Genomic DNA, 12,099 nt, shown 5'->3' with positions numbered 1-12,099 from the left:
TTTTGGTCAACTCACTTGTCTGCCTGTATCGTTCAGTCAGTTCTTCTCCCATCCCAGGATTTTAGTTTTATTTCACATTTGTGATAAAGATAATAATCCGCAGTCATTCACCTTCCATTCATATACTGGGTGTCTTATAGGACATTGGCTCTCTGTCTTGATACCAAGGATTCAAAAATGAATAAAATATGGTTATTGTCTTCAAGGATTTCATTGTCCGAGGCTGGGGGCTGAAGCAGAGAAGACAATTATAGCAGATTGGGATGTATTTGTGGTGTTACAGGCACACAGAAGAGTGGAACAGGCAGGAGGGATTTGGTTGAGAACTGGAGTAGATTTCTCAGGAAGTCTCCTATCTAAACCGAGATTTGAGACTGTACCAGCCTAAGCAAAAGCCAAAGGAAACAAATAGCATTGTGTGAGAGAAATTGCTAGCAGTTCCTTCTTGCTGTGGCAAAAACTGACAGCCATGAGGAGCTGAAGCTAAACCTGTAGAGGTTGTCGGGGTCCGGATTAAGGAGAGGGATGAAACCTTGCCTTTTAAGTGATAACGCCAGTTTTATCCCTTTGAATTCAAACTTCTATTTGTATAGAAAAAGAATAGTGCCGTGAAGACCTCGAAATATGTAGATTAATATATACTGTGAATTAATCTACTTCTTTGGGCTTGTTGTGCTAGAGACCTTAACATTATAAAGCCCTTTATCCTGTGACCTTTGAAAATCCATGAATTCTATTGTAGTCTATTTTTCTCTTGTTGAAAACCAGTAAAACAAAATTTCAGTGGAAAGAAGGGATTATTCAGAGAAGAATCAAGCCCTAAGAAGCTGAGGCCACTTGGGGACCAGCAGGTGACTGGCGATTGGTTGCTGACACTCACCAGCAAGTGACTCTCCCACCTGCCCCCCTCTCAGCCTGAGAGGTTCATGGCTCAACCTGATTGCATGTCGTTCTCCCATTCAGGATCTCTGAAACATTTAAAGCCACAAATGCTAAACGTGCAAATGACAAAGGGCTTCTGTAATTTGCTCTTCTAGGCCCTGTTATCAGTGAAACAGGAAAAAGAGATCCAGATGAAAATGATAGTGACCAGAGGGGAATCTGTCCTGCAGAATACCTCTCCGGAAGGCTGGCCTGCTATTCAGCAGCAGCTGCAGAGTGTGAAGGATATGTGGGCTTCCCTTCTGTCTGCGGCCATTCGTTGCAAAAGGTAAGGGGAACCACAGCGAACTATCATAGCGCCAAGCCGTTACCAAAAGATCAACAGAACAGCACGGTACCCCGCCATTCCTGGGGTTTTCTTGCCCTTCCTCTTTTCCTTCCCTCTGTCCCTCCTTTTGTTCCTTCCTTCCTTCTTTCCTTCCTTCCTTTCCCTCTCTCTTCTTCCTTTCTTTCCTCTCTCCCTTCTTTCCTTCCTCTCTCCCTTCCTGCCTTCCTCTCTCCCTTCCTTCCTCTCTCCCTTCCTTTCTTTCTTCTTTTCTTCTTTCCTCTCCTTTTTCTTATTAGAACAAAAGAAACCTGTAAGTACAATATTGCGTTTAGGTTGGCCTGCAATACCATACCTACATTTTAATATAACTACATATTTCTTTTTGTTATTGTTCACTGCTTAACAAGATAAAAGATAAATAAATGTGTTATCATGTAAAGATATATTATTTATAATTTTTAAACATTTATTTATGAGAGAGAGAGTTTATTTATCTATCTATCTATCTATCTATCTATCTTTGCGTGGCAGAGAGAGAGGGGGACAGAAGTCCTGAAACAGGCTCTGCACTGACAACAGAGAGTCTGACTCGGGGCTCGAAGTCACAAACGTGAGATGATGATCTGAGCCGAAGTCTGAGGCTCGAGGCTCAGTCAACTGAGCCACACAGGGGCCTCTAAAGATACGTTATTTAAAGCAAGTAGTTGATTTGGGAGGTAACCCCAGGAAACACCAGGAGGGGATGGGAGAGAGAGATGAGAAGGGAAGAGCAGCTGATAAAGGGGATATTCTCAAGGCGGTTCCCGCAGTGAGCGCAGTGAGTGCAAGGGACAGCTGGAACTTGATCCACTGGGCAGTGCCGGGAGCCAGCACAGAACAAGTGGCTCAGAGCCACCCACTGAGGACAGAACTAGAATGTTTGTAAACAATCTTCCATGAGTCAGGAGGGCAGTTGAGGGCTACTCCCAGGGGGGCAACAATCCCAGGCACTTCTCACCTACATTGCCCTCCAGCTGAGCGAGCTCCAGGGACCAGAGAATGCCCTCCCGCCCAGGAGGAGGTGACGCTGGTCGTCAGGGGTCGGAGGGTAAATATGGGTGGAGCTCGAGTACCTGCTACAAAATAACCCAAAGCGTGGTAGTTAAATTAGGCACAAATGATTAATGACGTTGAAAACATAACATCAGTAATTGAGAGAAGGAGTGCTTAATTTACCTGTAAGAGAAATAATCAGATTAGACCAGTTCAGAAAACGTTACCCTATTTTTCCATTGTGATTTCTGACTTTTATTTAAAAAAAATTTTTTTTTAAGGTTTATCCATTTTTGAGACAGAGAGAGACAGAGCACGAATGGGGGAGGGTCAGAGAGAGAGAGGAAGACACAGAATCCAAAGCAGGCTCCAGGCTCCAGGCTCCCAGCTGTCAGCACAGAGCCTGACACGGGCCTCAAACTCACATGAGATCATGACCTGAGCCGAAGTCAGACGCTCAACCGACTGAGCCACCCAGGCACCCCTGATTTTTATTTTTATATTCTTTTATTTTATTTATTTTGACAGAGAGAGAGAGAGAGAGAGAGAGAGAGAGAGAGAGAGAGCATGAGTCGGGGAGGGACAAAGAGAGGGAGAGAGACAGAATCCCAAGCAGGCTCTGCACTGTCAGTGCAGAGCTAAACAAGGGGCTCAAACTCATGAACTGTGAGATCATCGGCCTGAGCCAAAATCAGGAGTCAGATGCTTAACTGACTGAGCCTGCCAGGCACCCCATGATTTTCTGATTTTTAAATCTCATGCAAGATAGTTACTGTGCTTTTTCTTATTTGCTTCTTCCTTCCGTCTTTTATTAATTCCTTTTTTTTCTCTCCTCTGGACGTCCTGCTCAACTAGACGGAGTTAAGTATTGGTCCTCTTCCTCCCTAGAGTCTTGACTCCGGAAAAGCTTCCCACAAGGGATCTCTCCCAGTTTGGCCCTCAAGCCTCTCCCAGGGTCTCACATGACCTGCTTACTGATTCCAAGTTTTATGCCCAGTCCCACTTTTCCACCTATCAGCCTGGACTTAACTGTCCCTTGCTTCCTGAAGTTATGCTTGCCAGGGACCCAGACTCAGATTTGATCAGCCCTTGCCTTTCCGCCCATCCCGAGCCATCTCCTGCCTGTCCTGATCTGTGGGCTCCCTGCTGGTCGGGTGGACAGAGCAGAGCAGATAGAGATCGGGCAGATTGGATTTATGTGGCTTCTCAATGTAGATTGTTGTCCTTTCGAATACCTTTCAGTCAACTTGAAGGAGCTCTTTCTAAGTGGACAAGTTATCAGGATGATGTTCGACAGTTTTCCAGTTGGATGGACAGTGTGGAAGCGAGCCTAAATGAATCTGAAAGGCAGTATGCAGAACTGCGGGAGAAAACAGCCTCTCTGGGAAAAGCCAAGGTGGGAGCTGGATTTCAGACTCCGTTTGTCCTCCAACAGGCGTTTTCAGAATGCCTTAGTTACGTAAAAATATGATTAGCTGCATGCTAGCACTGTATACATAGGTAAACTGTATTTGGGGCTTTACTATAATTTCTAATGGCTTCTTAAACCAGACTTTTGTTTGTGGCTATTTGACTAGTGAGTGAAAATTTTCTCTTCCAGGAACACTTCAGATATCCATGTTTCATGATACATTTAAAATTTGGCAACTTGCAATATCTTAATATCTTTAGCCTGCTCATCATTAGGAAGTAAAAATGATTTCTTCTTATCACATCTTTTGTATTTCTACTGTCATACATTTTTCTGATGCTTATATTAGTGAGGTGCTACACATTTTTTAGATAGATAGACAGAAGATAGATATTGGGGATATGTTCTTAAACCTTTTTTATTTTATTCATTTATTTATTTTATTTAAAAAAATTTTTTTAATGTTAATTTTTCAGAGAGACAGAGACAGATTGTGAGTGGGTTAGGGGCAGAGAGAGAGGGAGACACAGAATCTGAAGCAGGCTCCAGGCTCTGAGCTGTCAGCACAGAGCCCGAAGTGGGGCTCGAACTCATGAGCTGTGAGATCATGACCTGAGCTGAAGTCAGACGCTTAACCGACTGAGCCACCCAGGCGCCCCTATTCACTTATTTATTTTTAAATGTTTACTTATTTACTTTTGAGAGAGAGAGAGAGCGCGAGAGAGAGAGCGCATGCATACCAGCGGGGAGGGGCAGAGAGATAAGGAGAAACAGAATCCAAAGTAGGCATAGGCTCTGAGCCGTCAGTGCAGAGCCCAATGTGGGGCTTGAACCCAAAGCCGTGAGGTCGTGACCTGAGCCACAGTCGGTTGCTCAGCCGACCGAGCCACCCAGGCGCCCCAAATCTTTTTATTAATAGTGGTATTCAGACATAACATTTTGGAGCCCTTTGATTTATATCCTTATCCCAGGGCATGTTTATTGGATGACCTGTTCCACCTCAACCTTATCTATGTCCTAAGCAGTACTTCTTACTTCTACCCCCAAATCCTTCACATCCTGATATTCTCAGTCTCAGTTCATTTGTGTCACCCCTTGCTGAGTATCTTAAACCGGAAGCTTCATCATCCCCAGCTCCTGCTTCCTCACCCCACTTTGAAAGAGCCATTCGATCCTGCTGGTTTTCTCCCAGAAGTGTCTCCTGACCACAGTCTCTCCTTCTTTTCCTCAATTGCCACAGACTCCTAATTGCTCCTTTTGTCTCTTGTCTCCATCTCCTGTTACCTTCAGACAAAGGTGAATGTCTCACTTTCCTGCCCGGGAGCCCCATTGTCCCATTGTCTGTAGTCTCTGACCGATCTTCCTCATCTGCTTTGTAAGAATTTTAATAATCTCCTTCGTCACCCTCATTTCCTTCGCTCCCCCACCCTCCTTGCACCCATGGACTTCTACTTCCTGAAAAGTCCACATTAGACGGAAGAGATTCCATGCCTCTGCAGGAACGATCTAGCTCGGCCTCAGCCACCAGCAACCTTCCACTCCACTTTCTGAATTAACACAAGTTGTTTTGTTGTGATACCTTCACCACCCTAAGCTTACTTAGTTCTCCTATCCTCTGTTGTTCATATCTTTTTATCACTGGTACAAAGTATATGATTATATCCCGCTCTCCCTCAGTGGCTAAAGGTGCTTAATATTTCTTTACATCCTATGCATTGGGCTCTCTGGCTGACACAGAGCAAATGCTTAATAAAAGTCATCTGAATGACTAAATGGCCTGTGTGATTTATGCCAGATCAGTTAACATTTTAGAGTCTCATTTATGCATCTGAAAATTAATATAATCATAATTATCTACCTCATAATATTATTCTAATGATTTATTGGCTAATTAAATTATTCACTTATTCAATAAATATTTATTGAGAATTTGCTGCACCCTGGCATTGTGCTTGATTCTGGGTAAATACAACAGAGAAGCACTGCGTTCTGGTGGGAATGCGTGCACCCACCCGAGTGCATGAATAAATACACAGCTAGAACTGATGATGAGCACGTGAAAAAAAAGTGGCACGCTGTGAAAGAGTCATCTGCACGGAGCTAACGTGGATTGTTTGGAGTGGAAGGAGGGACAGAAAAGTCCTCTCTGAAACAGCAGGCTTGTAGACTATGCCAGAAGGAATGTAGTGCAGAGAAATCAGTCTGGGGAGGAGGTGGGACAAGAGCAGTCCAGGTAGAATAATCAGCACATCCTCAGGCCCTGAGGGGGGAGAGAATCTGGCTCGACAGAGGAACTAAAAGAAAGGCCACATGTTGCCGGAACAGAGGATAAACAGGGTGAGTGCTGTTACGTGAGCTGGTAGAGGAGCAGGGACCCATCCACACATTGCCACGTGGGCTAGCCTGATGGTTTGCGCTTGATCCTGACAGCAGCGGGAAGATAGTCGAAGATTTAAGCTAAGGAGTGACAGGACTCCATTTATAGGCTTAAAATCTTCCATCACTCAGGCTGCGGTGTGGAGTGTGAAAAAGGAACGGAGCAAGAATTGGTGGCGGGGAATTTGCCCAGCGGGATATTGCACGAGTCCAGTAAAAGATTGTAGCAGCATGGGCTAGAGTATTTGCAGGAGACTTGAGGACAAATGTCAGGGTATAACGTGGAGACAGAACTAACAGGATCTCCTCATAGATGGCATGACTGAGCAGGGAGAAAGGGTGACTTCCAGTGGTCTGAGATGGCCATCTGGGTGGGATGTGGTGGCATTTACTATCTGAGAGAAGACTGAAGGAGAAGGGGATTTGGGGGTTGGTGGGGCGTGGGAAGGTATGGGAATGGAGTGCAGATCAGGAGACGAATCAAGTTTAAGATGCCAAAGTCAACTGGAATCAATATCTCAGAGCGAGTTCTGAGCCAGATATCAAATACACTTACACACACGCTTTATACACACGTATAGATGGATGGATCTATAGAGGTACCTGTCTGTAGATAGAAAACCTGAGGTCACTTGTCAACAACACAGTTAAATTGTCTTAATTTCAGCAGTGTTACTGATGTGTCGGTATACTTGGTAACTCTTTCTTTTCCTTTAAATGTTCTCTAGTTACTAAGTGAAGAAGTGCTGAGTTACAGCAGCTTGCTGGAGGCCATTGAACTCAAAGGGGCTGGCATGACAGAGCACTATGTCACCCAGTTAGAGTTCCAGGATCTTCAGGAGCGATACAGAGCAATCACGGAGAGGGCCAAGGTATTGCTACCCGTGTTCCACGCAGGTGCACTGAAATAGGAGGGTTTAGACCTATGCCTACTTAAAGACTCCTTTACTTTCTGGAATGATGCTTTGTGAAAGCACAAAGAACAAATGAATGTTAGTACTTTGAACATTGGCAGAAACAAAAACCGTCATCTGGTGTTAGTACATGAAAGTTACAGAAGGAAAATGATTCTCGATAAAAATTCCCAGCAATTAGCCAATTTAAGAAAAAATTTGGATAGCATCACAGTGAAGATGTATAAGTGTTTTCATATGTCTGGTGATGAGAGTTTTCTGAAGCAGTAAATAATCACCAGTAATATTTATCATTCTGCATTTAGGTGTCACAAAGAAAATAATAACTTTCAAGCACATCTTACTTCATTAGACAAAGAACATGGAAAATTAAATCCACACGAGTCCCAATCCTCACTTAAGGCACAATATAAGAATTTCAGTTTTCTTCATTAGCAAAAGTGTCTTCTTATGACAAGTAAGATTCATTCATTGTTTGGCAAACCCATGTAACATTTCATAAGGAATTCAGAGATCGATAGTTAATTCCACTAAATAATCCTCAAGACCCCTTTTCATCCTGATATTATGTGTTTGTATTTTTTACTTAAAGCTAAAGTTTCATTCTTCTAGGAAATCGTATGCCAGTGATTTAATAATCATGTCTTCCTGAAATTCCAAAAGTGAATTCTTTCCACATACTACGTCAACACTGCATGTGGTAATGTATTCCTATCTTAACCGTCTTAAATGCTCATCACAGGAAGCAGTAACCAAGTCGGAAAAACTAGTTCGCCTGCACCAAGAGTATCAGAGAGACCTCAAGGCATTTGAAGTTTGGCTGGGGCAAGAACAAGAAAAGCTTGACCGGTATTCAGTTCTTGAAGGTGATGCTCACACTCATGAGACAACATTGCGGGATCTTCAGGTAAAATCTACTTCATCTTACAGGAATTTTCATCCTGAATATGGAATTATTATTTTAAGCAATGGGAAGTTAATAGGACCTTGAATCCTGTAAAGAGCTGATAGCCATTAAGGGAGATCCTGAGTTACAGCATTCTGGGATCTCAGTCGTATATGCTATTTGAGATCCTCAGGTGGACAATTTAGACAGAGCAGGACTGGGACTTGAGGAATCTGGTCAGCTACTAAGGTGGCCGCTGTCGGCAATGGCTAATGGTCTAGTTGATGGTGTTGACTGACCCACCTGCCTGTTGCTCCCTAAAGGATGAATTGTAACTGGAGCCTAGCAGCAGGAGTCGGTAGAACATGACATTCCTCAAAGTCAAACTGATGGCACCATCTAGTTTCAGCCGAAAGCTCCCACACTGCTGAACGAGAATTAGCTCAGGCAGGCAGGCTGCAATGCAGGGCAAGATGAAAGACCTAGTGGGGAAAGTGGCCCTAACTCATTTACTTATTTACTCGGTCAGCATCTATTGAATACCTAATGCTGTGCAGATGCTTTCCTAGCTACTGCACATAAAGATGATTAAAATATGATTCCTGCCCTCAAGGAACTTGCACTTTAATGAGAAATAATGAATCATGAAATGAAAAATGAACAATGTCATCAAGAATAGACTGGTTCGAGGGATCTTACAGGAACATCAAAGAGAGCCCCCCAATTTTACCTAGAGAGATAGGGAGGGGTTAGGAGGTGGCCCTAGAAGGGACCACGAGGCACACAGAGTAGAGAATGGAGAAAGGCCGGTGAGACAAATCCATGTGCCGCCAGCTGTGTGTTGGGATTTATTGACATGGTATCAGCCCTGATGGCTATCAGCTCTGGAACCCTGAACCCGTTCCAGATTGGGCAAGAGGTACCTGTAGCTTGCACAAAGGGAAAACAACAGGGTCTCGGAGGTTATCACTGGCATGTAAAATTTCTGGCTATTTCACTTAAGTCCTGGGGAGTGTATAATGGCAGGAGCACAAGTCTGAGATTAGAAAGTTTGGACTCTAATCCTTGGTGTGGGACCTCACACTGGATGACTTAGGGCAAGAGAGAACCTCTCCCATTCAGGGTCCCCCACAGAGCTGTCCGAAGGAAGGGTTAAATGAGACGGGAGCAAAACTCATTTAAATGATGCTCCATTCATGAAATACCTATGAGGGAGACGTTAAAAGGGTCCTAATTTCATTAGCTTATTTAAGGATCTAATCGATTCTCTTTCAAAATAATAAGGACTCTGGTCTGCCACGTGTAGCCGTTGTCATTTCCTCTAGTAGGGTTGGCTTTGTTTTTGCTAAATGACCCCTCTCAGCACTTCACTTCAAATTCTTGGCAAGCACACACCAAGCTCTCTAGCCTTCTGTTTGGGACCTGGGACAAATAAGTCACTTGTCACCAGCAGATGTTTCTCTTGTTCTGTTTGGAGGAAAATGTTTCACTTCAGTCAGTGGTAGCGCGGCCTGAACTGGGTACCTCTTATCTCTCCACATGTTGGTTTTTACGTTGTCTTATTTTGAGTTGCCACAAATCTTAAGGAGAAGAGATGTTAGTGGTGAAAATAGCTGATGGAGAACCGTGATATTTCATCTGCATGGCAGAACTTCCTCAGCGTCCTGAGGTCCTACAGTACGCATGGTGGTGTGGCCAGCTGTCTGGGCCACATTTACAAGTTATTTTCTATAAACTGAAGGCTTCATATGGGTCATCGCACATATGGATTTGTAAAATATTGAACCGTATTTTTCCTTCGGAATAAATACTTGAAACATGGGATATATAAGAATTTACCCAACATAGTGATGATTCGTATGATAAAGAAAACTGTTATAAAATATGGAAAAAGTGATATAGTGGGAGGATTAATAAATTTAGGGCAAGGACCAGTAAGCTACAACCTATGGCCGTGATACTTACATTTTAAACATTTAATTGTAAATACATTTACAATTTAAATTTAAAGTTTTATTGGAACACAGCCTTACCCATTCACTTATGTATCATTTATGGATACTTTTGTGCTGCAGTGGCAGAGGTAAGTAGTTACAGCAGAGACTGTATGGCCTGCAAAGCCTAAATGTTTACTATTGTGTTCTTTATAAAAAAAAAAAAAAAAAAAAAAGTTTGCCAATCCTGAATTAAGAGAAAGTATTATACAAAGTTAAGTTTTTTAAAAAACTATGAATTTTGGAATAAAATTTCTGTTGGTGGACATTTTGATTAGTATTTCACCATATATCTTGTTCTTTTCCACTTATAAAACATTCACATTACAACATTCTTAGAGTGGCATCATAGCTAAGAAAAAAAGCATCCATTTGTTTGAACCATATGACATGGCTATCTTTGTGGATTAAAAAGATGGTCAGCGCAATTTCAAATGGCTTGAACTTATATTGAAGATTTAAAAAATACTACTGTATTTTAACTAAAAATGTTGGTACTTCTAACATTCTTAATGCGATTTCACTGGGTTCCTTTCAATTTTAGATGATCAGATCAAGTAACGGTATAGATTCCTTATACATTAGATATACAAGTATATAACATTCTTTTGCCAACCTCCTTAAGGAGATGAGTTTTTCTTTCTATAAAAAGTAGTGTTTGCTCTTTAAGGCTTGGTTCATACCAAATTTGTAGGGTAAATCTTTGGGGCTTATGCTCTGGTGGAAGAAAAGGTATTTTGTACCTGCGAGCAGCTACGGGGCAGTTATGAAGATTGGCCTCCCGGGTTTGTATGCCCTGTACTCTCCAGGTCCAACTTCTCTTGACCATCACGTTCCCTAGAACAGCTCTGGCAAAGGATCTCTCCTAGCAAAACAAAGGGTCCATGGTTCCTTTCTCAGCCACAGTATAGACTGACCCCATTAATGTCAAAGCAAGAAGCCTTAGGCCTTTTTGTAGTTTATGAGCCATAAGAAGATTTGGTTATTCTTTTAAATAAAACCCCTTTAATCACAGGTATTTTTGCCTGAAAGCTGAAAAGCCAAATTTCAGAAACCTTCTAAGACGGTGAAGACAAATGTTGGAGTATACGTGTGTGTAAATTTGTGTATTTGTGCATTAGGATTATTTTACTGGAAATACTTCTGAGTCTTCTGACTTGAGAAATGATGTTCAGTGTTAGGTGCACATTTCTTATAAGATCGAGAATAAAATAAGGATTTTCTAATGTGAAGTTGAAGCTGGCACTGTTGACTTGGGTGAGACATGATAACTTGTGCAGGTGTAAAATATGAATGAGGTGTGACAGCCACACGTTTCCCCCACAGGAGCTACAGGTGCACTGCGCCGAGGGGCAGGTGCTGTTGAATTCGGTGCTACACACCAGGGAGGAAGTGATCCCATCCGGCATCCCTCAGACAGAAGACCGGGCTTTAGAATCCCTCCGGCAGGACTGGCAGGCTTACCAGCAGAGACTGTCTGAGACCCGGACTCAGTTCAACAATGTGGTCAACAAACTGAGGCTGATGGAACAAAAGTATCAGCAGGTAGACGAGTGGCTCAAAACACTGGAGGACAAAGTGAGTCTCAGGACTGGACGTCAGTCTAACCGGGCAGCCAAGGAGATACAGTTACATCAGATGAAGGTACAAAGTCTATCAGTTCTTGGTCTTTGTCAAAGTAGCAATGACCTTGCATAGTGTGTTTCTTTAAAATATTCAGTAACTTTTGTCCAAGGTTTAAATTTTGCAAAACCTCTTTCTGCTTACAAAAATGGATTACTTTATGGAACATTTTTCTAACAGCAAATACTCAATAGAATCCTAAATTAGTCTTTAATAAAATATAATTTAACGAAATAGTTTGTATTTTCTTCCCATACCCTATTACCTTGCTTCGTCAAGATATATGAATGATTTATGAAATGAATCATTTAAGTTTATGGCTATGATTTGAAATTGCTCTAATGTAGTGCATTGAAATAATACTTGATAATTAGTTTTATTCTAACTTTTATGCAAATTCAGTAGGCATGATCAAAATAATACTTAGGCCTTTGGAATTTCTTATCATTATTCATCCAGTTTAAAATTTATCTGAGTACAACAGAAGACATAAAAATATATGTGACTCTGTCTTTTTTAAAAAAAAGTTTCGAGCCAGTCTAATACATAAAGTATTCAAACTCATAAAGGGTATGGTTTTTATTGTGCTATTATAATACAATTTTTCATGAAGGTTATGTATGACACATTTTCAAAATTATATCTCAGAGTAA

The 12,099-nt window shown here is 42.1% G+C and overlaps 1 protein-coding gene across 11 annotated transcripts in view; it reads left to right on the top strand.

Annotated features, from left to right (window-relative positions):
- SYNE1 (spectrin repeat containing nuclear envelope protein 1) overlaps nucleotides 1-12,099 on the top strand; it is a 477,690-nt gene that overhangs the window by 258,339 nt on the left and 207,252 nt on the right. For all 11 annotated transcript variants that reach the window (XM_049653080.1, XM_049653082.1, XM_049653085.1 and 8 more), the window contains 5 exons: nucleotides 1,038-1,210; nucleotides 3,485-3,638; nucleotides 6,758-6,901; nucleotides 7,686-7,850; nucleotides 11,150-11,467. In XM_049653080.1, coding sequence (XP_049509037.1) covers nucleotides 1,038-1,210; nucleotides 3,485-3,638; nucleotides 6,758-6,901; nucleotides 7,686-7,850; nucleotides 11,150-11,467 — 954 coding nt within the window. The remainder of the gene's footprint in view (nucleotides 1-1,037; nucleotides 1,211-3,484; nucleotides 3,639-6,757; nucleotides 6,902-7,685; nucleotides 7,851-11,149; nucleotides 11,468-12,099) is intronic.

This window comes from Panthera uncia, assembly GCF_023721935.1.
Source record: "Panthera uncia isolate 11264 chromosome B2 unlocalized genomic scaffold, Puncia_PCG_1.0 HiC_scaffold_24, whole genome shotgun sequence".
NCBI classification, from domain to species: Eukaryota; Metazoa; Chordata; class Mammalia; order Carnivora; family Felidae; genus Panthera; species Panthera uncia.
The sequence above is the reverse complement of the archived record's forward strand: the minus strand, read 5'-3'. Positions and strand labels throughout refer to the sequence as shown.